We start from the raw sequence: 23,485 nt of genomic DNA on the forward strand, positions 1-23,485 counted from the left end.
GACTTAAGATTTTAATATATCTTCATATTAGCTAGAATCCTTCCATCACCTACCACTGGCACTGAATAATTGAAAACCATGCATTTAAATAGCTTTTTAATTCACAGCTGTTAGGAAACACAAAGCACATCTTAATATCCAACTTCTTCAGCAATATAAAACTGCAGTAACACTCTTACAACAGAGCTATTTTACTAAAAAATATGAGCAGTCATTCCAAGTTTTGACATATTACACCAATAAAGAAGTGAAGGCAAAATTGCACATGTACAAAATAGATGATATAAGTAAACCTCATACTCAGTTTCTGTTTGCAAACTCCTTACCTGCCTGCTGGGGAAGAAAACGATACTGCTAATTAGACTATCAGGAAACAAAATGTCACCATACAGATAATTTTATTCCTTTCAAAGATAAACAAGTCAGCTTGCCTTTTTTTTTTTAACAAGTTTCCAATGAATAGAACTGTAGAAGAAGTTCAAACACTTTGCTACTCTCAAATCAAGTTTTAGAATTAAGATCCATTAAGAATTAAGATTGCTGTACTATTTATAAGAAACCAAAAAGAATCCCCCCCCCGCTCCGCCTTCCCTGGGCAGAACAGTGCACCACAGCACTGCTGAAAAGTTTAGATGTTACTAACGCACATAATGCTACAAAGATTTATTTAATGCACATTGGTATCAGCTATACAATCTTAAAATTTTATGTTGAAGGGAAAGCAAAGTTTGGTAAGAACAATAAAAGCAGCAAATGTTTCCCCTTCTCTGAACAGAAAGCATGTTTAGTATTTAACAAATCCTAAAAAAGAGAAAAAAGCAAATCATTGGCGTCTTGGGCAAAGACAGCCTTGCCCTGGAGGCAGGTGATATAAGCCTCATGATCCCTTCTGCACGTATGTTCTATGACTTCCAGACATTGGTTTCAGGCATCATACAATAAGGTTGTATTTGCCCACAAAGAAATTAGAAGTATCTGTGAACAGAAATGGAACTGTAGCTGATTTCTTTTATACTCTATGTGCAAATAAAACTTAAGTTTTAAACAGAATTTAGACTGGAAAAGTTAGCTTAAGCCAGATTCTCCAAGAAGCTGCATGCATTTTCAGCGCCAACTGAAATCAAAATAAATTAATGGTATGCAAGCAAGACACTGGATCATACCCAGAAGTATTACGTTGGTACTTTCCATTGGTTTTTGTAATTTTTTTAAGCTTCGAAGCTAGAATAGAACGCCACACAATCAGAAACAGATTTTTAAATAAGTTGCTACTTAATATAAGAATACTAAGAAACTTGGTTTTCTAAGAAACTTGGTTTTATGCAAAGGATTTGTGACTTTAATATGGTATGCTACCAGTTTAAATAAACTTTTGTTTTTCTTGCTATTTTTGGCTTCTGGAGGCTGGCAGAAAACATTTACTGGAGCTTAACAGCTTGTTCTCTCATTGCTTTTATTACAATGCATTCAAATGGAAAGTTGTTACGTGTGCAGTTCGAATTCATAGGTGCTTGTTTCCCACTGGCTGACATCTGCATTGACCAGGTTGCGCTCTGTGAAAGTAACATGTCCTTCTGAATCAATGAGAACAACCGTGTTAGTCCTGAAACAACAAATGTAGAAGGTTAAGCCTTATACACATTCTGTAAATTTGTAGGGTCCCATTCCCCACCCCCAAAGGTTTTAATTCATTTTTCTCTTGACCACATCATCACCACACAAGCAGGTCAGAATTCACCCTGACAAGTTCAAATAGTCATTTTCAGACCCTTCTTCCTTCATTCCATTGCTCTGATTGCCTGTTGCAGCTGCAGCAGCTGACAAGCATGATTAAAAAAGATTTTTTTTCCTGATGTGCCAAGTATGTGTGAGTCAGAAGTAGTGTAAGTTTTTCTTACTCATATCAACAGTACTCCTTCATTCTTTCCTTCCAAATGAATTGTCCATTACAATTCAAAAATCATTGTTACCGTCACATTGTTATGATCACAAAAGCTCTTCTTTCTGTAGGAACCTTCTGAAGAGGAAATTAGTTTTCATGAAAAGCAGATTCCATTCATGCATCTGTACTACTCTGTCAGCAGATTTTTTTCATGTACGCTAACAACATTTCTCTGTGGACACTGCGGTACCCAGCCAGGGAGACTGCTGAAGCATGAGTTACCCCACCACCATGATGTGGTGGTCTTCCAAATCATTTCACAGCTGTTTGCTCATATGAAGTGCTCAACTTCCTCAGAAGAACACTATGAGGCCTAATTAACAATCTCTAATCACTAAGCAGTGTTACTAAGGGAAAGATAAGTGAGCATACAATTATAGCAGCAGGGAAGACTTGAAATATAGTGTTAATTCACAAGAAAAACGTCAGTATTTCAAGAGATATCCCAGAAATAATCCTGTTTCCTTTGAAACAGTTGTACTACAACCTGTGGTACAAGTGTATGAAAATGCTTCTTTAGCATTTGAAGTCTTCATTATTCCATATTTAAATGTTCTTGACATTCCTTTTACAGAGACTCAGTTTTTGCCATCAGAAATACCAGCTTAAAATACATACTGAAATGAGCGCTCTGATTATCAATTTACATCTATACAGTTGAAATGCAATGGCTGACTAAGCCAGAGAATCTGAAAAAGTCATTGGTAGTCTTAGAGCAGGGATTCCCTACAAGCAGAAACTGGGTTGACCTTTGATTTTGTCCCTCTGAGAATTAAATGCAAGACATTATACTATTCTTCTTCTTGCAGCTTCTGTAGACTGTCTGAGTAGAAGTAAGAAACCCAGTAGAAACTGAAGCACCAGTTAGGGGAAGTGGAAATACATATCCTTTCAAGAAGATTAATAGTTCTTCATTGTGTGAAAATGGCAGCTGGATAGAACAATGATATGCCTGAAGAAACCTCTGACTTGCTTAGCTGCACAGATGACACCATTCTGTCTCTTGGAAGAGAAATAGGTTCTGAAATTGCTCAAGCGTAGATCATTTTATTTTTATGCTAAAAAATGATTTTGAAGTTTTTCATGTTTTGTTAAGATCAAAACTAGAGGTGGTCAGATCTGTTACTACACTGGGGAGCCAGGAACTCAGTCTGACAATACTCAATTGGCAGTTAGAAGATGCTAGCATTCCCTGAAACAGGACAATCCCAGATGACAAAGGTAGCTGACAACAAGCTGCCTGGGGAAGTGTGAAATGTTGTTGCAGTTTGGGTATGACTTCACAACACTTGCAGCTTAGACTAATTGTGTGGATTTGAGATGATACGGGAGAAAAGCAGTGAAAGAAATATGAAAAAAGGGAGGACCATATGGTAGGAAGGGCTGCTATATAGCATGCAGAATAATGGAAATGAGTAAACATTAACTTCAAAAATGTTAGCAAAAAGAAACTGGATGGTAAAATTCTCCCATTTAGAAGAACTGCATTATCTTCTTTTGGACAAACTGAAGTTGTGTCTTCATAACTTCATTCCCACCAACAATGAATCATAACATGTACTTAAAGTGCTGATCAGTAGCATATTTAAGAGATCAGAATATTGTGCAAGAAAGTACTTTACTAAATTACACTTCATATCTGAATAAGTTTGAAGCAGTCACTACGTAGTTAAAATTGATGACAGCATAATTTCGATTTGATATGCTGTGATTCAGTACACATCTATATTGGATTACGAAATTTTACCTTGTTCCATAACCTGGGCAACGAACACATACAGCTGCATACTTGTTCAATATAGGACGTATGTACTCCTTCCCTTGGTCTTCAATCGCAGGGTCAGGTAATTGACTGAAAAAGTTGTAAAGTAGTACAAAATATAGATATCTATTTTAATTCTCCCATGCATTCACCTCTCTTGCACTAAGACGCGTGTTGACTGTGTGGCTGGCAAATAAAAGTAAGATCAAAAAGGAGAAAAGTGTGAACTGTGTTTGAAATTATGTGAATAGAAAAATATAGAACAGCTTGTCAGCTCCTTCCAAAAGATTTCTGAAGTCTAGAACTTTTGTCTCACTTAAATATTTTTCATATCTTGAGAAGTTTTTCATTTTCTTTGTTATTCTTTCATTGTCTTTGTGTATTTTAGTTTCCCCTAAGGTCTCAATTAAGACGTTAATGATCAAGCAATTTGAGGCATGTCACAAACATGCATTTTCCACTGAGACTTCGGAGTTCTTTGTGTTGAATAGAGACCTCTCTGCTTCTTTTTCTTTTGTATGGAATACCTGGAAGATACCTATGAGAACTCTTACGTTAAAATTTGTGAAGATGCAGCAGAATGCAAACGTGATCTTGTGTATAATCTCTTGATACATAATCCTATCGAAGACTGAAAGATACTTAGTAACTTAACTTGAAAGACTATCAAGCTTCGTTTATTGTAACCGAACAAGTACCTGCATCCCACAGAAGAGTTGCTAAGGCCACAAAAGGTTACTGCAGCAACCCCATATCCCTGACTTTCCATTCACATCAACAGAATATTCTCATACTAGCCACAACTACAGCTTCCTATTTCAATAACTAAAGATCCCAATTAAATTGCAGTTCATTTTAACTATCACTGCAACAGGTTTGTTTGATTTTTAAGCCTCTTCCATCTTGAAGAATATCACACTTGTGCCTCCTAGCACAGACCCACTTGTACGTATTCTCTTAAAGTGAGACCCAGTATTCTCTGGCTAAATTTAACAGCCTAATCAGCTGTACAGGGGAAGAAGGCAGAACAAAACACACAGATCAATTCAACCCCATTTTCAGAGCTCGTCCCACTCCGCAGAGGAGACTAAGCAATTCATCATGGCTTTTACACCAAATTGGGCTCATTTTCTTTGTTCTGGTGGAAAAGAGGAGCTGGGGGTGTCCATGTGAGGGAAAAGCAAGAATAGGTGCAATTCCAGTATGAAGAGAGAACTAAGCTCTTCTCACTCCTGTAGTGGGCATGTGGCTGGAGCATTCCATGATGCAATGGAGAACACGTACAGCATGGGACTTCAGCCTGTGAGAACTGACAGCTTCCATCTCATACTCCACCACTAGCAGTTCTCGTATACTAAGCCCAGTCTCAAGCTTATTGGCCCAAAACAGTTTTAAGGACAGGAGTTGTAATACATCTCTGACAACAGTCAAAGCCAGGGCTAATGCAGGAAAATGGAGGCGAGGGACAAAAACCTGCATCTAGGAGGAAGGAACAGAATTCTAAGAGTAAGTCAACCACTTAATTTCTGTAACAGTGATCATAAAAAACAAGCAATAAGGTATTTTACAAATGTTCAAAGCTATTGCATATAAATATGTTCAAATTTATTAAAAAGAATCATTCCCAACATGTGCTTTGGAAAGATTACAGACTTCATCTCAAATATTGATTTCCATAAGTATTTCCATTCTCTATTAAGATGATTTCAGATAAGATCGTACTGAAGTGTTGAACAATAAGGGAAGACTATTTTGACTGCATTGTATCTTAGACTTTTTTAAACCAGTGAAAGGTACAGGCTAACAATTTTTGGAAAAATCACTTGATGTGATATCAAATAAAGTAATTAAGATCATTTAGCAGACTTCACAATTACTACTCATTGCTCAGATGTCTAAGTTTATAAGTAAACATTTACTCCAAATTGCTAAAAATTCCACAAATGCGTGTTTGCATAAAAATCAGTTTAAGGTTAGGACACTAGGTCTATATAACAGAATCAGCTTGACTTCAACACAAGTCTCCTTCTAGATAGGTCAAAGGAAGGCTAGACATGCAAGTTACTGGACAGTGAGCAAGGATGCAGATTTAGACCACAGCACCTCCTTTACCCAGTTTCATGTCTGGACATTCAAATGTTATCAACTTCATTTGCTTCTAGATACCTAACTTAGAGGCTCAGGTTTACTGTTGAGCCAATGGTGAATGCAGGAACCTTACTCAGATTCTCAAACTCATCTCTTAGGAACATCCTTGACCAGAGGCCTAAAGCTACACTACGCAAATACTCCCTTAGTTCCTTCCCCTATTTAGCTTAAAATAGCACTTTTGAGGAAGACAATTAATTCTATTTGAAAACAGTTTGTTCCTTTGCCTTCGATGTCTACTCAGGGTTAACAACACAGAGTAGCTAGCAGATATTAACACAAACAGGCTCATGTATACAAGGGTGTAGTATGTAGCAAGAACCTGAAACTACAGTAAGCCTCCACAAACCCCATGGCAAGCAACATACACATCCTTTGTCTTGCACTCATTATCCTTAATAAGAAATGCAATTTTTAAGGGAAAACAGCTCAGAGAAGTCTGCGTGTGGTCTACGAGCAGCAAGACAGTAACTGTAGCATTTACTGTTTCTGTTGTAAACACTTAAAATTCAGTCTCTGGAGAGATGAAATTTTGCCCTTCAGTCCCCAGATATAAGTCAATTAATACAAGGCAAAAGTTTTTTTTCTTTTTACACTCAAGATAGTTTCTATGCAGCTTCTACACTGGTCACATTGCATTTTGAACAAACTCAATATTGTTTTCTTACGGCTCTTGATTATTCATCACTGCAAGAAGCTCCTGTACCAAGTCTTCTCTGGCAAGGTCTTGACTTCTCTTGATCACTTCTGTGAAAAGCTGCTTCCCATACTGAAGTTTCTTCCATGGTGTATCCAACAAAGAATTACTCAATCCATATATTCCTGTACATGCATACAAAAAATAAAATAGACAAACAAATTAGTTGTTATTTTCACTAAGAGTGACACACATAGACCTTTTCTCAGCAACTGTTCTGGACCACTACTTCTGACAGTTTTAATAGAAAAAACACCCAAGAGCATCACTACTTTACATTTACTAAAATGGGATAAATTTGTGATTTTCAACACTTATTAACACAGCATACACTGTGGTGTGAAATATCAAAGCTTCCCTGCCCACATCATAACAGTAATAGAAACTTCAGGGTATTACACAATCTAAGCACAAAGTAACTCTCAATAACGATATTGTTCATTTCTACAAAGGAACTCCAACCCTCCAAGCTTTACTTGTCATGAAATTAATGAAATCTGTAATAAGGAGGTTATATGATAAGAATTAAAAACAATAATCAAATGTTAAAGTCCAATGGCTGTGGACTACTAGCTACATATAATCTACATACATACTATAAAGCCCAGGGCAAGCAACATCACATTTGGCTGTGCTTAAGCATTCTTCTGTGCTAATATTCAGTACTTAAATTGTCTTATTTGGTAATGAATTCTGGAGTATTATTCTATGTAACTGACTAGCAAAGGACTAGATTTTAAATATTTTAAATCAGTTTACCTGATAAGGATGAAAATTTGTTTTAAAGCCAACTGTCGCTAGGTGAGCACAATGCCACCATGCTCTTAACACCGCAAGGTAAAAAAAAGTTAGGGTCAAACCCACAAATCTTTAAAAATCCCATTCCTCAAGACAGACCTCTGTCCTTCAATCATAATTATTTAAGTAACATGCCAGTAATTGCAGTGGAAGTGAGCACACTGATACGGATAGAAGCTTTTTATGAAATATTAATTCTTTACTGACATGTATTAGCAAATATTTAAATGACTTGAAGGACATTTTTAAAGAATACAAAGAAAGTTAGTGAAGACAATGCTTATATAGCCAAATTACTAGAGCAATACAGCTATATTCTGATTTCGTTAAAGTAACAGAAAGTCATAATCAGACTCTTCTGAAGCAAACCTACCAGGATTTAGGAAAATGGGTTCTGGCTCTCCTTTGTTTCCATAGTAGCAAATTACATCTCCTTTGGTGGTACTGAAAAACAAACAAGAATTTCCCCTTGAAAAACCACCAGCTTCTATATTTGATTACGTGCTAATTTCATGCAGCCTTCAAACACCACAAGATGTTTTTTTCCCCACTGTTACTACTATGATACCACAGCCCAGGGATTAATTGATGCATGATATTACTCTCCTACTCTGAAAAACTTTATCATTACCATTGTCAAATGTTAACATTATCATTTTTAAACACAACAGTAATATAATTCAGAACGGCTGCACAGAAAGCAGGCAGGCTTACTGAAAAGAAGAAAGTCTTCATGCTTTAAATAACTGGACACTTAGGTACTGATAGGGGCTTAAAAATGGATAACTCGTCACAACAAATAACATTTTGCCATCAGCTCTTTTGTATGACTGTTGCATCCTAAGAGGCTCACCACTATGAACCATTCCATCTGGCAGAAGCAAATTTTAGGTCCACTTGCAGCCATATGACAGGACACAGAAAGGGTCTTTTTAATTTACAGATATGCATCATCAGGCTGTTTTCACATAACCGCAATAGACAATACTCTTCAAGAGACATTCAGTCATTACCATCTTAATCTGTGTTTGTTTTTTTTTTTTCTCCACTTGCCAGAGCTGCCCCTGTTCACCCTAAGGACAACTAAGAGCAGCTTTGAACTTCTTTTCCATGGACAAGTAATAGGCCCAGATGCATCTCTTTTTTGCTAAAGACTGAACTATTTCCCCATTTATTCTCCCTCTCATCATATTCTAACATTTTTCCACATTGCCAGCATTTCTAGCACTCACAACCTACCCATTCCTCATGTATTTAATTGATAACCAGCTTCTGTCAAGTATATTCCGCTGAGCTGACCAGCTTCCCAGGTTCTGAATAACATTCTCCAGAACTCTGATGCTTAACACACTTGTTTGCTGCCAGCTTTTTCTCCAGCTCTAATGCTGAAACTCTGATCTCTCTCATAAGTCACTATGGCTCACCAGCCAAGAACCTGAGGTTATGGTAGCTGTTCAGAAACAACTGTGTGGAAAAGCAATGCACCGTCAAGTCCAAATTTTTCGATAAGATTCGTTGGCATTTTCTAATATAGTATTTTTGTTTGTTCTTTATTTATTTACAAGTCAGGAAACCTACAGCATACAGTATGCATAAGTACAAACCAAATCTTTGATTAAGAGTTTGACAGTTGAAAAATCATGGAGGGAGGATAAGGAGTTTTATAATTAAACAGAAGCATCTACATTTCAGAGAAATTATGGAGCCAAGGTTTTGCCTTCTCAAAGAAGGCACACACAGCCTTCAGGGGAAAGACTAATTATGGGCCATTAGGAAAAAGAATTAAAACATTTTGCAGCGATGATTAGTATACAAGATGTACCTCCAGTATTTAAAAGATTAAAAAGGGAATTATGACAGGAGTAACAATAGGCTCTTACCTGCCTACTAGCAAGAGAAAGAGCTCTTGCCTTAGCTTGTAACAAGATTCTATATTGTTACACTTATGTGCTAACAAGTATTTGTATTATTATCTTTCTCCTTTGAAATTTGAATCATGATGTTTGTAGACTTACTTGAAGTCAGCTGCTATTAAGTTAAATCCATTGTAAAGATGTCCTTCTACTGAAACTTTCTTCAAGTAAGAGTAACTGTCCATATCTGAAGTCAAGAAGTTAGTTACAAGAGCACCTAAGAAAGAAGTACATGGAGCAACTTGAACATGTAAACTCACTTCTCTGTCAGACTTGGTAAAACCAGTAGCAATATACAATATTTCTGCCACCAAGAGGATACAACAGTGGGGAAAAAAAACAAAAACATCTAAACACCTTTAAAAGCCTTACAGCATCGTACCACATTCAAATTAAGAGCTTGACATCTATTCTGAAGAACTCAGTAAACTGCTTGTTTCTACAGAGTTCATATTTACTAACTCTTCTCTGCTGGATGTGCCCTTCTTCTCGCCTCTTTACCATAACTTCATTTTATATATGACATTAAAATAAAATATAGATGACATGGTTCATTTGTTTCTCTATGTAACATGATGTTTTGCCATTGTACTATCATATAGCAGTTAGAAGCAGAACTATTCTTACTTTTAAAAGAGCTCTCCCAGAGGAGGTTCTCCTTTTACTTCTGCCACTCCAATTCATCGTGTGAGAAGGAATCTTTTAGACTAGCATCTACCATAATGCAAGTTGCATTGTTTCCCTAACTTAGCTCTTATCTGAAGAGCACACACATTTAAAAAGCCTAGTGTAATCTAAATCTAGCTTCACCCTTGTCTAGTTGTTCCAACTGTTAATTAGAATAATCATTTTAAGAGAAGACAGTTGGCGTTGTATTTCTTGTCTGAACGTTTCCACTTAATCTTGTTTTATTTTTTGCCTGCTTGATTAGAACATCATAATCCAAGTCAAGTTCCCTGCACAGGGACTCCAGCTTGTTCATAAATCCTATTCAAAGCACATATCACTTTATAGCTTAATAAAATGGTTAAAATTAATATTGTAATAATAATTACAAAAAGTATCATTGTAAAATTAAAATTGTAACTTGATTTAACTTGAAAATGTTAATGTAATGTAACTTGAAATTAATATTATAACTTGATTTAATTAGGACACTAGGATTTGCTTGTATGCTTTTTTCCATTTCCTTCATACCTCTTCCTTTTGCATTTTTGTCTGTCTTTGGCTGCATATAGTTTGTCAGGGCTGCCATCTTGCCTTTCTTACTGATTCCCAGCCACGTCCCACCTTCTTTTCCTTCCTCCATATCCAGACCTAGTAAAATAAGTATGAGTTAGATTACATTCATTTTCAAAAATCTGTGTTAAGAATTTCTTAATGCAAATCCAGAGTCTTGATCAGGCTGTATAAAATGCAGTAGGTACAAAACTGTCTTTCTGGACTACTACAGGTAAAGTAAGCCCATTTACATCACCCATCCCCAACTGTGGGCTAAGAATTATTTTCCTTGTTGCTGAAATAATAGATGAGAGAGAATAAGTAAATTAAGTGTAAAAGCAAAATTTTAAGCTATAAAATCCATATAAAACTAAATAGACTCAGAATTTCTTACTTCAAGATCATGTCTCAGAAGATTAATGTTGTTTGCAAGTTTAACGTTAGAAGTAACCAGAATAATTTAGAGTAAATTAGGTAACTAAAAATTCTGTACTCAGGTAACAGTAATTTTGCAGGGGAGGAAGGAAGATCTGGTGCTGCAAAAATGAAGCCTACTTCCACACCTCTTTGCACAGAAGTAGTTAAGAAAAACACTACCTATTTGCAGCAAGCTCATGTTAAACAGCAGGTGTTTAATGGAAAAAAAACTGGTTTGATATATCATGCTTGCTGTTGGAAATGTTTTAATTCTGAATCATGTCATAATAGTACTTTCATTAAAATACAACAAGTTTTGGATCCTTATTCAGAAACTCCTTCCTTTCTTTAGTAGCCAAAACTTCAATATCAAGTTTTAGCTATGTCACAGTTTCTCACAATACTTTATTAATGTTCTCTACCTTAACTGAAAGGCACGACAAGGGAAAAAACATACCGACAAATGCCCAATGATAAACATATGCAATTACTGTTTTCCTACATTGTTTTTAAGCTTATAAAATCTTTCATTAAGTCACGAAGAATTAAATTTGATTTTTATTGTTTTTTGGTCCAAACTGATGCTTTTATTTGAGATAGAATTATTAACTCAGGATGTATTAACAGGCTCTCCAGAGATAAACCCACCGAATGGAGAATATGGAGAACTAGTTTCTTACGCCAAATACAGCCACAGCTGAAAAAGGTATAAAAGACAAAAAAATCAGGGCCCTTCAGTTTTCAGGATAATTTTATTTGGTTGTTCTCTTTTAAACTGCTGTGTAGCAGGGGAAGCAGCATCCAGAATGTCTGGCATGAAATTGGAATGTCAGCCAGAACTTCAGTTCTGCAGTGCAGTGGGAGTAATTTATCCCCACAGGCCTCCCTGCCAACGGTAATAACACACAACATCAGCAAACAGTGTTTGCAAAGTCAAAAACTTGGACGCAAAAAATGCTTTGTCTTCTAGAGCTTCATTTCTGTTTGAGAAAAGGGAGAAATATTGATCATACTTAAAAATCTGAGATTCCCTACAAAGGAAAACCAGAAAACTGACAGCATTTTGTTAAAATGACTGTACACAGAAATCTAATAAGCCGATGGATTAACAACAAACTATTCTGTAGCCTATAAATTGCTAACTGATAAGAAGTTGGAAAAAAAATATTTCCTTCAGGTTTGGTTTAACGGTTTCAAGTCAGTATTAGAAACGGTGAGTCTGTAGAATAATTCCATCTATTTTTACATAAGTATTTCAGTGTATCTGACAAAGCTAAATTCTGAGGGACAAATTAATTTATTTCCATTGCACTGCTTGGACTGCAATCAGTTAAAGAACATAAAACTGGGAAGGAAAAAGCCACATGATATTAAAACAAATTCAAATTTGTGTTCTTCTTTCAAACTCATGTGTGTTCTTGTGTTCTTCTTTCAAACTCATGACATGTTTTCCCCAGAAGTATAAGGGAGATGCATATTTCTTAGCAAGGCAACCCCCCCACCCCACCATAACAAAAACCCACGCCCTAATTCCCTTATAAACTGTATCAAAACTACTTAAAACAAGAAGTACAATAAAGTTACATACCACTAAGGATATCATTGCTGCTGTCCCAAAAATCTGCAGATTTGGATGGTCTGTTGTAAAATTCATCTCTATTAGCTGCTAGAATAAGTCTGTAGAACACAAGAGTAGTGAGATACTATTATTTAGAAATAGCAACTCCACAGTACAGACAGGAGCTAATCCTTGCCACAGCATTAGCTCATTCTAAGTATGAAACTATCTTTACCTTACCATCTCACCTTTATCACTCTGATAAAGTTGAATCACAGCTGACCACAGCCTTCTCTCAGACTTGTGAAAGGTCTCAAGACAATCTTGTTGCATGAATGAGTCAGATATTTTCAAAGAACAGAATTAAAAGCAATCTCTTGCCTTGCAAGTGTTAAGATGTTAATTTAATCTTAATCAACACACTTCAGTATGCAAAGTTACAGCTTAAAAAAGAAAATCTAAATGTAACCCACAGGTTTAGAGGAAGCCTATCTGAAGAATGTGTGCGTGATTTGTTCCCCTAATGTTCTCCATTCTTTCCAGCCACTTTACTTAATATTTAATTTTAACAAAATGCCATCTTTCAGAAACATGCAGATTTCCTTAACTAGTTTCCTCTAACATCTGCATCTTCTTCACTATCAGTTCCTCTTAACACTTGCACGTCAATTACATTTATGCAGCAGAAGCCAAGTTTGCTACTGTAAACTGAACCATACGCTTTTCACTAGTTTTCAAGCCACAGCACAAGAATCGATTTCTTTATTCAGCATTCAAAGGTACTGACATTTTTCACAGGTTTAGACTTTTCCTGCAAACTCTTCATTAATATAAAGTTGTGCAACATGATCATGAGTTCTCAGATGCACACTGGTGATGCTGCAGAAACAGTTGTAACCAGCTATAGAGAAAAGGCGGCTGGTACTTCAGTGCCATCCTTCCTGTTGGGCAGATACTTAGTATTTTGCCCAAAGACAGCACCTTTTGGAAAGCAGAGTATGTATGTTTTATCTTTCCAATGCCAAATAGTCATAACATTCAATTCAGTCCGGCATTATTTCTTCCCTCTTCCACCCGATTCCAGTCTTTGATCTATACATTTTTCAGCTAGTTTAAAGCTATCATCTTGCTTAATATCCTCCCTTTACAGCAAGCGCCTTATTTCCCCAGATTTCACTTAAACATCTCTACCTTAGTTTGAACTGTATCAGTTCTTACTTCCTGAAGCTCCAATTGGATTTTTGCCTTCAATAACCCCAAACGTGAGAACAGTTTGTTTATAGGACCTAAATAGCAAGAGAAAGTGAAAGTTTCCCAGTGTTAGAATATTCCCCATCTCAAAGCCACAGATTCCAAAGTTCAGCAAAAGTTTAGTACACAGGATTACTTATTCAAAACATCTTCATTTTGTATTTTATGGAACTTAATCATACTGAAAAGAAATACTATTAAGTGACCCTCATTATCTAATAAATTAGAAAAGACTTACATGTTTTTATAGCTGAAATAATTCAACTGTATCAGAATTTATTTATTAAGATTTACTTAAATGTTGAGGTAGAGATGAAAACATAAGAAATCACTCCATTAAAGCAATTTCCTACAATATAATTCAGTTCCATAAAAAGACTGATTATAGCTTTGAAGCTTGAAATGTATTTTACTCCTAAGATGCACACAGTGTAGTCTGAAACAGTATAATGGCAGCATGTTACCTTTGACAATAATAATAGACTACAGTAAAACATCTGTCACAACACTAAACTTCACTACAGATAGGCCTATAGAGAGCACAAAGGCTAGAAAATCAAGTTTCAAGTGTACAGGAAGACAGATTCATAAATGTATTAAAAAGGTGATCTGTAAGCTTTTTGCTTAATTAGGTACTCACAAAAAGCGGCCAATATACTGTTCTAGAAACCAAAGACTACTAAATATCTGAATTTGGGCCAACACAATGTTTTCCTGTTTTGACGCTGATAGCAATTTGTTTCCTGCTATGACTCAAAATTTCAAACTCAATGCAACTTGACTCAAAGGCTAAAGTTGTAAGCAAACTACTGAGAATTTTACTTTTAAATAAAATAGAAAATTCACTTGGCAAGCAACCATAATTTAAATCCAAAGGATTTTCCCCAGAGGCATTAAATTGATTTTTTTTTTTTTTTTGCTAACTAGCAATACAAAGAAAGTCATAGCAAATAAATTGATATATTAGTTCAGTACCATTTACATCAAACAAACCCTTTTCAGGCAGATTCCAGACAGAAAGGAATGCACGCTATGGACAACTGAAGCTTTGGTTCTCAATCCTTTCTTTCTATAGAATGGCATCCTCTGCTCAATACAAAAGGGCAGAAAAAACAAGTAAATGAAAAGCGCAGAGCATACTAATTCTGGAAGTTTCTGGAAGAATACTGATACTTGTGCGTCACAAAGTAATATGGAACCTATACAGTATGCAAAAATGCAGAAAATAGAATGTGACAGTCTTCTTACTAGCCTGAAGTACTCTTTCTGTTATCTACTGAATGTGCTCGAAGACACTAATGTTGGATATAAGCTTTAAAGATTAAGGCCTGTAATGGGACAAAATTGTTAGGGGAAATTTAATGTTAGTGAAACTCACTGGATGACATCAGTGTAACCAGTAAAAAAAAAAAATACAAACTTACCTGGAAGCACGAATACTTGTTTTGACTTAAGCTTTCAGCTAAAGGTGTCATACAATTATATAGTTTATTAGCTAAAATTTTAACTGCAGCCAGATTTGTGGGGGACATAGAGGGGGGTTGCTAGGACATTTACTAACAGCTCTTTGCTTCCAAATTTGCAGTACTAACTTGTTATACATTGATACAGGATTTCAAATCCCACAGTTTTCAAACTGAGCATTTTTTGAAAAATATTTAATTTTAAGACAAACAGCAACTGAAAATCTTCGAGTATCACTTTTCCCAAAAGCAAACTCACAGACAAGTAACTATGTGGATATCTTGACCACACCTATCTGTATTTTTGAATGCAGTTGTGCCTATTCACAAGCTGGTTCTGTCATAACCAAAGTGCAATATGGTGTGGTGAGTAGCCATGATTTAATACTGAACAGAGCAGTGAACTATGCAGTGAAGAAGGTATTGTTGTCGGGAAGAAGCAAGGTCAACCAGAAACTACACAAGCAATATGGTCTCATCTTTAACATCTTTTGGACTCAATGTGCTAGTCTATTAGCTTACAGAAGTGGACCACTGATTGGTATGTCAGAACTGCACAGTATATATACAAAGAAGAAAAATTAGCACATGGAGCGGACTAATAACTAATACTTCTGCTCCACTGGCTACCTTGCACTTTCCAGACCAAATTCAAATTATTGGCTTCAACACAAAAGCACTAGAAATTTCTAAACTACAAGAAGAAATTGCATCTTTTCCTAAACCTTATTGCTACAACTGTCCTTCTCCAATAAGGATGACTTCCCTTAGTTTAAAGGATACAACAGAAGGCAGGACTTTGAAACTCTGGATTACAATTTTTAAAGGCTGCATCCTACACAACATCATAGACCATCATCAAGAGGTCTGTGACTACAGCCCAAACCTTCTGATATTTGCAAAACAAAGGGTTATCAAAGGGTAACAGTAAGTACTCCAATGAAGGAAGTCACAAAGTTTGACATTACCCAAGCATAACTGAATACCTAATACTGACTTTTGAATCTACAATTCAAACACAAGCTACAAGAAGAAATGGTTAAAACACACCTGTTTCCGTAATTTTTTATACAATCTTTACCTGTAAGCATTTTTTGAAACTGGTCGGGGGTCAAATTTGAACAGCAGGATGCACATTGAAGAATGATGATTAGTCTTGTTTCTTCTACAAATGCTCAGTGCAAGGTCATTCTGTAACAGCCTACAAAGAAAATAAAGATCATATATTACACTGCAAATTATAAAAAGAGAACCTTGCCTCTATGCTGAAGCTTAAAGATTGCAATGTTCACACTAATAGCTTTCAATAAAAATAGATAAAACAGGACTTCAAAAGTGCGTTTGTTTCAATAAACAGTTTCTACTTTTTTTTAAAAAAAATCTATTGTTTAAACATGATTCTTGGATAATTCTGAATTGTACTAAGGAAACAACAATCAGGAAAATATTGACAAAACCTAGAGCATTAGCAATACATAAGACTCATGTAATTATCTGCTCATTAACAATAAAGTACCACTCCTTTTTTCAGGTCTTAAGTAAGGCAAAATACTTTCACTATAATGAAAATAAGCGACTGTTGCAGAAGCTGAAAAGGCCTGATCAAAGACACTCCCGAAGCTGTAAATAAAACATACTTTAGGCCAACCTACCATCAAGGATAGTCACCTGCCTTTCCTGAATTATGCAGATCTCAGAGATTATTGTTTACATAACTTATTGCATAGGTCATACAGACACTGAACAGGATTTTTTTTTTTTTTATTAAGCTTTGCCATGCTATTTCAGAAACACAGCTCAAAGGAGATCCCAGCTGATTCTGCAAAGCTACCAGACAACAAAAGGCTTACATAAAAACTGTTGCTCACAAACTCTTCTGGCAGCTTTTTTTTTTTATTTATTTTTATTTTTAAAAAAACATCACAATTCTCTGGAGAGACAAACATTTTCTCAACACTTTGAAAACCTTTCTAGAACCCATCATTATCCTTTGGTATTACTGCTCTGGCAGAAGCATCTGTCTCTCACCGTATCAACCCTGCTTGGTGTTATTACAGTTCAATAATATTCATTTGTGCTTTTAATAACTACAAATATCAAAATTATTATTTACCTTGGGCTCCACCTACTGGCCTTGAAACAAGAATAAATGTTTGTAGGTCATGTACAAACAATCCAAGCTTTTTTTTAACTCAAATTTTTATGCCAGCTAAAAAGCACAGCTACCCCTTACTACAGCAGTGATATTTAATTTGGCAAAGGAGGCAAATAATGTGTTTCAGTATCTTCTTTGACCAAAGTTGACATTCGATTTGCAACACCTGCCACATTTTTATACCCAGGGTTGGATATTAGCTTAATATATTAAGTAATAAAGTATTTTAAGTCAGACCTAAATTTAGATATGCCAAAACGAGATAATTAACAAACACTGAGAGGAAAAGAACCAGAGAGGCTGTCTGCTGAAGCATAACAAAAAGAAAATCTAATATAAGGAAACTCCTTTATCTCCTTCCAGTCTGAACCTAAGTCACTCCACAGTTATGTACAATTTAGGGAAAAACCTTAGATAATGCTAAATATCCACATTTCGGACAACCAGGTAATGAAGGAATAGCTACAACATTTTAGGACAGAGCTGAGAAAGACAGAAAAACTTGACAAGTGTTACCCCAGTGCCTGACTGCAGGGCCACAGCTCCTTTCAAGACAAGAGAAGACACAATGCAGATTGGCCTGGATCTCTGTGCCCTGCTGCTGTTTAGCAGCATGATACCCATGCCTGCTACACAGCCACACACACACTGCTTCCTGCTGAAACCGAGAAGGGCAGCAGGTTAACTGAGAAGCCACATATTGTTCTGTGTTTGATCAACTTCCTTCATAACTAAAATGCTTCTAAGAGAGCATCTTTACAAAGATTATGTCACTACTGCTCCATTTTATTTTCCTCCAAACAGAAAACCCTGCTGCAAACAGGTAACACAAGGTTGAGACTGTCCTAAAGTAGACATCAGATTGCACTGAGAAATTTTAATGCTTGCTTCTGCAGAGAGCTACAAGACAGAATACTGACTATTGTCCATGCTTACTGAAAAACTAGCTTCAGTATATTATCGTCATCAACACAAAAACAACACGAATTCAAGATGGAAGCTGAACAACCATCCTTTGACTTATGAACTACATTAGCTTTGGGTTTTGTTTCGCTTCTTTAAGCTTTTGACAGAATATAAAACTTTCTTTAAGGAAGAGTTTTCTAAAGAACCATTGTTTCACTAACGACATAATGGTAATTAATAGACTGAGGTCTCACTCATTCTGCCATAGAGAAAATAATAGGCTTCTGAAGAAATAATATAATTTTATACCACAATTCATATGGAGTGGGAAGATTGTTCTGGATTACCACTGTGTGCTTTTCATTGCTCTGCATTATTAAAAAAATTCTCTTGAAAAATCACTTTTCATTCAAGAAGAAAAGCACAGTCTTCAAAAATCCTTCTTTGACTAAGTAGTTGAACACAAGATTTCAGCGACTAGCTTTCTTACTGTAGTCTCACCTCAGTTACTCAACTTTCATTCTTTTAGGTTTTTTGATATCACTCCAATTACCTCATTAGTCTTTTACCTTACATGAAGCTTAGACTGTAAAATAAAGCACTTCTATTGTTAGTTACAGTAGACAGAGCAGCAATAGAGATGAGAAGAGAAACATTTAATCAAAAGTCTTCATACAGGTGTCATTCTTTCAAGTCTACACTCACATAAAAGAGGGTGCTGCAACCACAGGCGCGAGATAAGCCTATTGCACAGAGCTGCTTTACAAAGCAGACGTGCTCAGCTCAGCCTTCTGATCATTCAGGACAGTCTCTCACATATCAAGGAGAGGAACAGGATTTAAAAAGCTTAGGTCAGCACTGGCTTCCACACATGCAACTTTATCCCATGGCAGGTCCAAAGCTTGATCAAAAGTTGACTTTCTAGCTTTATTTCAGCAGAAAGTGCACTTTCAGAATTATCCTTAGATATGCAGAGGAGGTTTAGCAGGTTTTTTTCCTGTTAATTAAAGAGTTCAACTAAAAAAGGCTAGGTTATGGCACAACAAATACTTTCTGGTTTTCTTTCTGAAGACAATTCAAGTCAGAATATGCATCCTGTCCAATATAACAAGCTCTATAGAATGGAAAAAAAGTTTATCATAAGGTAGAGACAGCAAAAACTTACTGCACTCCAGATAATGTGCTTCTATAAAAACTAGCTTTATTATTCCTAGTCAATAGACTGACAGTTATCAAGCGTGAAATGACGGCAACAATCTCCTATTTCTGTAATATGTTTTTAGTCTGCTATCTAACTTATGCCTAATACACACAAGCCAGCTTGACAAGAGTTACAAACATCCTGTAATTAAGTGTTCTGCTCCAAATGGCACTGCTGATTTCAAAATGACATTAAAGTTACTAACACTTATTCCGTGCTACTGTACTCAGTTAGACCATACACGTATTGTTTTACTAGCTTTAATAATCTGTTAAAAGCCTGAGTGGATACCTGCCAGTACACAGTAGTGTTTAGAAGCACTATCAAGAGAACAAGACATGATAGATTGTTTGCTCCTTTCATAGGGTTCTACCATCATCTGGTTGATTAGAAGCAATCAGTTCACAATTTGGCATAAAACCATTTTACCCTTACGGTCTCCCAGTAGCAGTCTTTGAAAAATGAAGCCATTTGCTACATATTTTGTTTTTGCAAATGAAGCATCATAAATAACATCTGCCAGTTACCACAGCAATCTCAATTGCTTCTCAACCGATCTAAAACTGTTCTTTAGGTGAGTCTAAAAGACAGCTCAAGATCATTAATCACTGGATTATGATTGTTTTATGTACCACAACAATAACTCCGACATCTAAAATTACTTTACTACTGCTTTTGCATTTGTTTAAAGGCAACTGAGGACTATATCCCTCAAATTTCCATAAAAGAGTAAGACTGAATGCATATTCTTTCAGTACTAGAATGAGATTTTTATACCGAACTTCAAAATAAAGATTCAAATTAAGAGGCGTTTGATTACATTAAAAGGAACCTACTTTTTTTTTTTTTTTTTTACCTCCCACCCATGAAAGCATCACAGCTATTTTGTATTTTAAAGCATTTTACTGGTTTCATTTTGCACTTCCATTGTCTAACACACTCCTGTGTGTCATATTAATCACATTAATCATGAGCTTACAACCGCTTCAAAAGCGACGGGACAGAGCCCAATGACTTACAGAGAAGGACTGAACAGGGAAGATGAATTTTGACCAAAAAAAAAAAAAGCCGTACACGAAGCAATCCAGAGAAGAAACAGCACACACAAAAGAAAACAGTTTTAACTAAATCAGAGCTCTGAAACCTGAAACAAGTTAGATTTTTCAGGAACAGCAATATTCTTATAAGTAAATGGAGAGGCCTAACATTTCAAGACTTGTATTTCCATCTGAAACTTCCCAGAGGGTACAGGTGATGACTCCTTTCAGTGATTTTAATTGTAGCTTCTCAACATGAAATATATAGGAGTTCAGAAGTGCATATATGTGGAACTGTTGGGTAAAACACCACCATATACAGGTATTAGGTGGGATTTCCTCCTAAGACTCAGAGGACCTGTTCCAGAACATATTTCATCCTTGAAAGCATGCTTTTAATTTACTGTTGTACCTTTCTGAAAGTTACGTGAATATGAGAGGGAAGAGATGGATCTATATTTTGTCACCTTTCCAGTTGTTCAGTATAAAGACAATTCACAACTAAACTAACGTTTGTAACCTTACCAAGGTGAAGAGTTTTCACTTCACGAGGCAGCAATGCAAACTAGAACACTTATGAAAACAGAAAATAACACATAAGGGGCATGCCATTGCCAAGTCCGATGAGGTAAGATTTAAACTAATTTTTATTTTTGGCTTCCGGTTTTCTTCCTCCGGCATTTTACTAGGTTAAGTCCACTGCACAGCTCCCAGGAGAAACAAAGAACAGTAAACATCTGCCAGCACACTATACTTTGGGAACATTTACAAGGGGTGGAACAGGACAGCCTTTCCCCCAGTTTCTCAATAGTAACCGTTCTCCTCTGACACATCTCTGCAGACCCAGAATCCTTTCCAGACTTTTCTCCTCTTACGCAAAGACAATTTATTATTTTTAGCTTCCACAATTCTTTGGTTTCCTTTTGTAATGAATCAGCTAGGAACCCTTTCTGGACAAGAAAATCCATTTCCCATTCCTTACTCACAAAAAGTCTAAGTTACAAGTTGCTGGAGGAAATACTTAGCAGAAGAATCGTACATACTTGCTCTGTTCTTGTCCTCTTCACTGGGGATGTCCTGCTAGATACTTAGAGACAGGACACCAGTCTATACAAGCTTTGGATCTGACCTGGTCCGGGTGGTCTTAGATTTTTAAGCTTAATTTCCTGTGATGGAAAAACTGCAATCATCAGTTACGTATTTATGTTTTTAATCCCGTCCTCCCTACCTCATCTACAGCAACTCTGAGCGTACAATGTACCCTGAAGAAAATGTGGTACGGTCATGGGGTGGTAGACACCTTACAGACTTGGGAGCGGGAAAGACAGAAATCAACAAAAAGCAAAACCCAACAGTTAAGTAGAAGAAAGAAGCACTAAGAGTATCCTTATTTGAGAAAAAGCATGTTTGCTTCTTTCAAGATAGCAAATAGAAAATTAGCGTTGCAAGACAATAATGATCTTCCAAAATTATTGCTTTGATTCCAGGAGGTGCGAGGCAAGGAAAGCAGGATGTTGTTAGTTGTGCTGTTAACAGTTATTTATTCAATGTAATGTTAACACGCTCGCTGAAAACACATGCCCATAAACGTAGCTTTGCTGATTGCTATCAGGATTCACCAGATTTGCTTGGAATTGCTCCCACAAGAGCAAAACCAACATTAGGCCTACCTGCTTTAACACACATATGTTATATACCTGTTAGAACATATAAATATTCTATCTGAAAAACAGCAAAATTGCTTCAGGGACAACTAAGATAGTAAAACCAGTATTGCTGTAACCACTTAAAACTGGAAAGGGCTGCTAAGAACTACAGCGGAAGCCTGAAACAACTTAACTAGCAGAAAAAGTAGCAAATTTGACCCAAAAAAAGGCCCAGTTCCTGATACACATTTTACCTTTCAAGAACTGTGTGCTACCCAGCAGAGAGCGCCCTGATAACCGGGGTGCCTCAGGGCTCCCGTACCCCAGAGGACCTCAGGTAATCAGCAAGAAAATCCTCAGAGAAGAGAAGCCCACAGTGCTCTCAATGCCTACAAACTAAGAAATCAGTAGTGTGCGGTGCGTTTGTGCGACTGTTTCTTCACACGGCCCCACAAAACGGCGGCTGGGCATTGCATGACCCGCTTCACCCCCCCGGTACGCGACCGCAGCCGCGGGGGAGCAGCAGAACGCCGCGGCACCGGGGCGGGCTCGGTGCGGAACCACCGAGCGCTGCGCCACTGCCTGAGGGAGCCGGCAGCGGGCACGGAGACCCCGAGCGGCCCGCGAGCCCCCGCACGGGGCTAACGCAGCTCGGGCACCCACGACATCTCTGCCCACCCGGGGACACCTGAGGCAACCCCCGCTGCCTCACGGACCCCCTCGTCGAGCGCGCAGCGGTGGCGGCGCTGCGGGAGGGGAGGCCCGAGGCCGAGGTGACTCTGCCAGGACCTGGCGACCCTGCCAGGACCTGGCGGCCCGGCAGCCCCCTCAGGGAAGCGCTGGAAGGGCCCCGCGCGCGAGGCGGCAGCGCGAGCCCAGCCGTCAGCAGCCCGCCCGCCCAGCTCCGCACTCACCCAGCGCGCTCCGCCACCACCCGCACATCCCCACCTGCCCGCTTCCGGCAGCACAGCCAGTTTAAAACAACACTTGCCTCTATTGGCTCTCGGTGCCCCGCCCGCCGAGGGCTATTGGACGCACGGGTCTCCCACCTCTCCTCCTCGAGATGCTATTGGATAGTTCCTCCGCCGCTCAGGGCGGGCGCTGAGGGGTGCTGGCATACAGGTGCCCGCTGGGCACCGCCTCCTGTCAGCGGCTCCGCCGGCCCGGGCGGCGCGGGTCGGGCTGAGGGAGTCTTGGTCCCGCCCCGCGGCACAGCGCCTGCTGCTGCCTGAGGGGGGACGGTGTTGGGGGAGTTCCAGGCGGCCCGGCACGGGGAACTAAGGGCCCGTCGCCTTCAGCACAGTACAAAGATTTGTGCATACTAGATTTGGTAGCCATTCAGATCTTTCTTTCTATTTCCCACGTTTAGT

General features: G+C 37.7%; 1 protein-coding gene across 10 annotated transcripts; it reads right to left on the reverse strand.

Annotated features, from left to right (window-relative positions):
• Positions 1 to 80: 80 nt before the first annotated feature.
• On the reverse strand, positions 81 to 23,145 carry TANGO2 (transport and golgi organization 2 homolog). Of its 10 annotated transcripts, XM_083803529.1 has the most exons (11): positions 16,252 to 16,371; positions 14,683 to 14,793; positions 13,648 to 13,742; positions 12,705 to 12,779; positions 12,487 to 12,575; positions 10,458 to 10,577; positions 9,363 to 9,477; positions 7,721 to 7,791; positions 6,521 to 6,674; positions 3,690 to 3,794; positions 81 to 1,603 (listed from the first exon to the last, which is right to left on the reverse strand). In XM_083803529.1, exons 6-11 carry the CDS (start codon positions 10,567 to 10,569, stop codon positions 1,483 to 1,485), a joined length of 678 nt encoding a protein of 225 aa, XP_083659655.1. In that variant the 5' UTR covers positions 10,570 to 10,577; positions 12,487 to 12,575; positions 12,705 to 12,779; positions 13,648 to 13,742; positions 14,683 to 14,793; positions 16,252 to 16,371; the 3' UTR covers positions 81 to 1,482. The 10 variants fall into 10 exon arrangements, with proteins under 10 accessions (XP_083659655.1, XP_083659657.1, XP_083659656.1 ...); XM_083803531.1 differs by lacking the exon at positions 14,683 to 14,793; XM_083803530.1 differs by lacking the exon at positions 12,705 to 12,779.
• Positions 23,146 to 23,485: the final 340 nt, after the last annotated feature.

This window comes from Anser anser (assembly GCF_964211835.1).
Source record: "Anser anser genome assembly, chromosome: 18".
Classification (NCBI taxonomy): Eukaryota; Metazoa; Chordata; class Aves; order Anseriformes; family Anatidae; genus Anser; species Anser anser.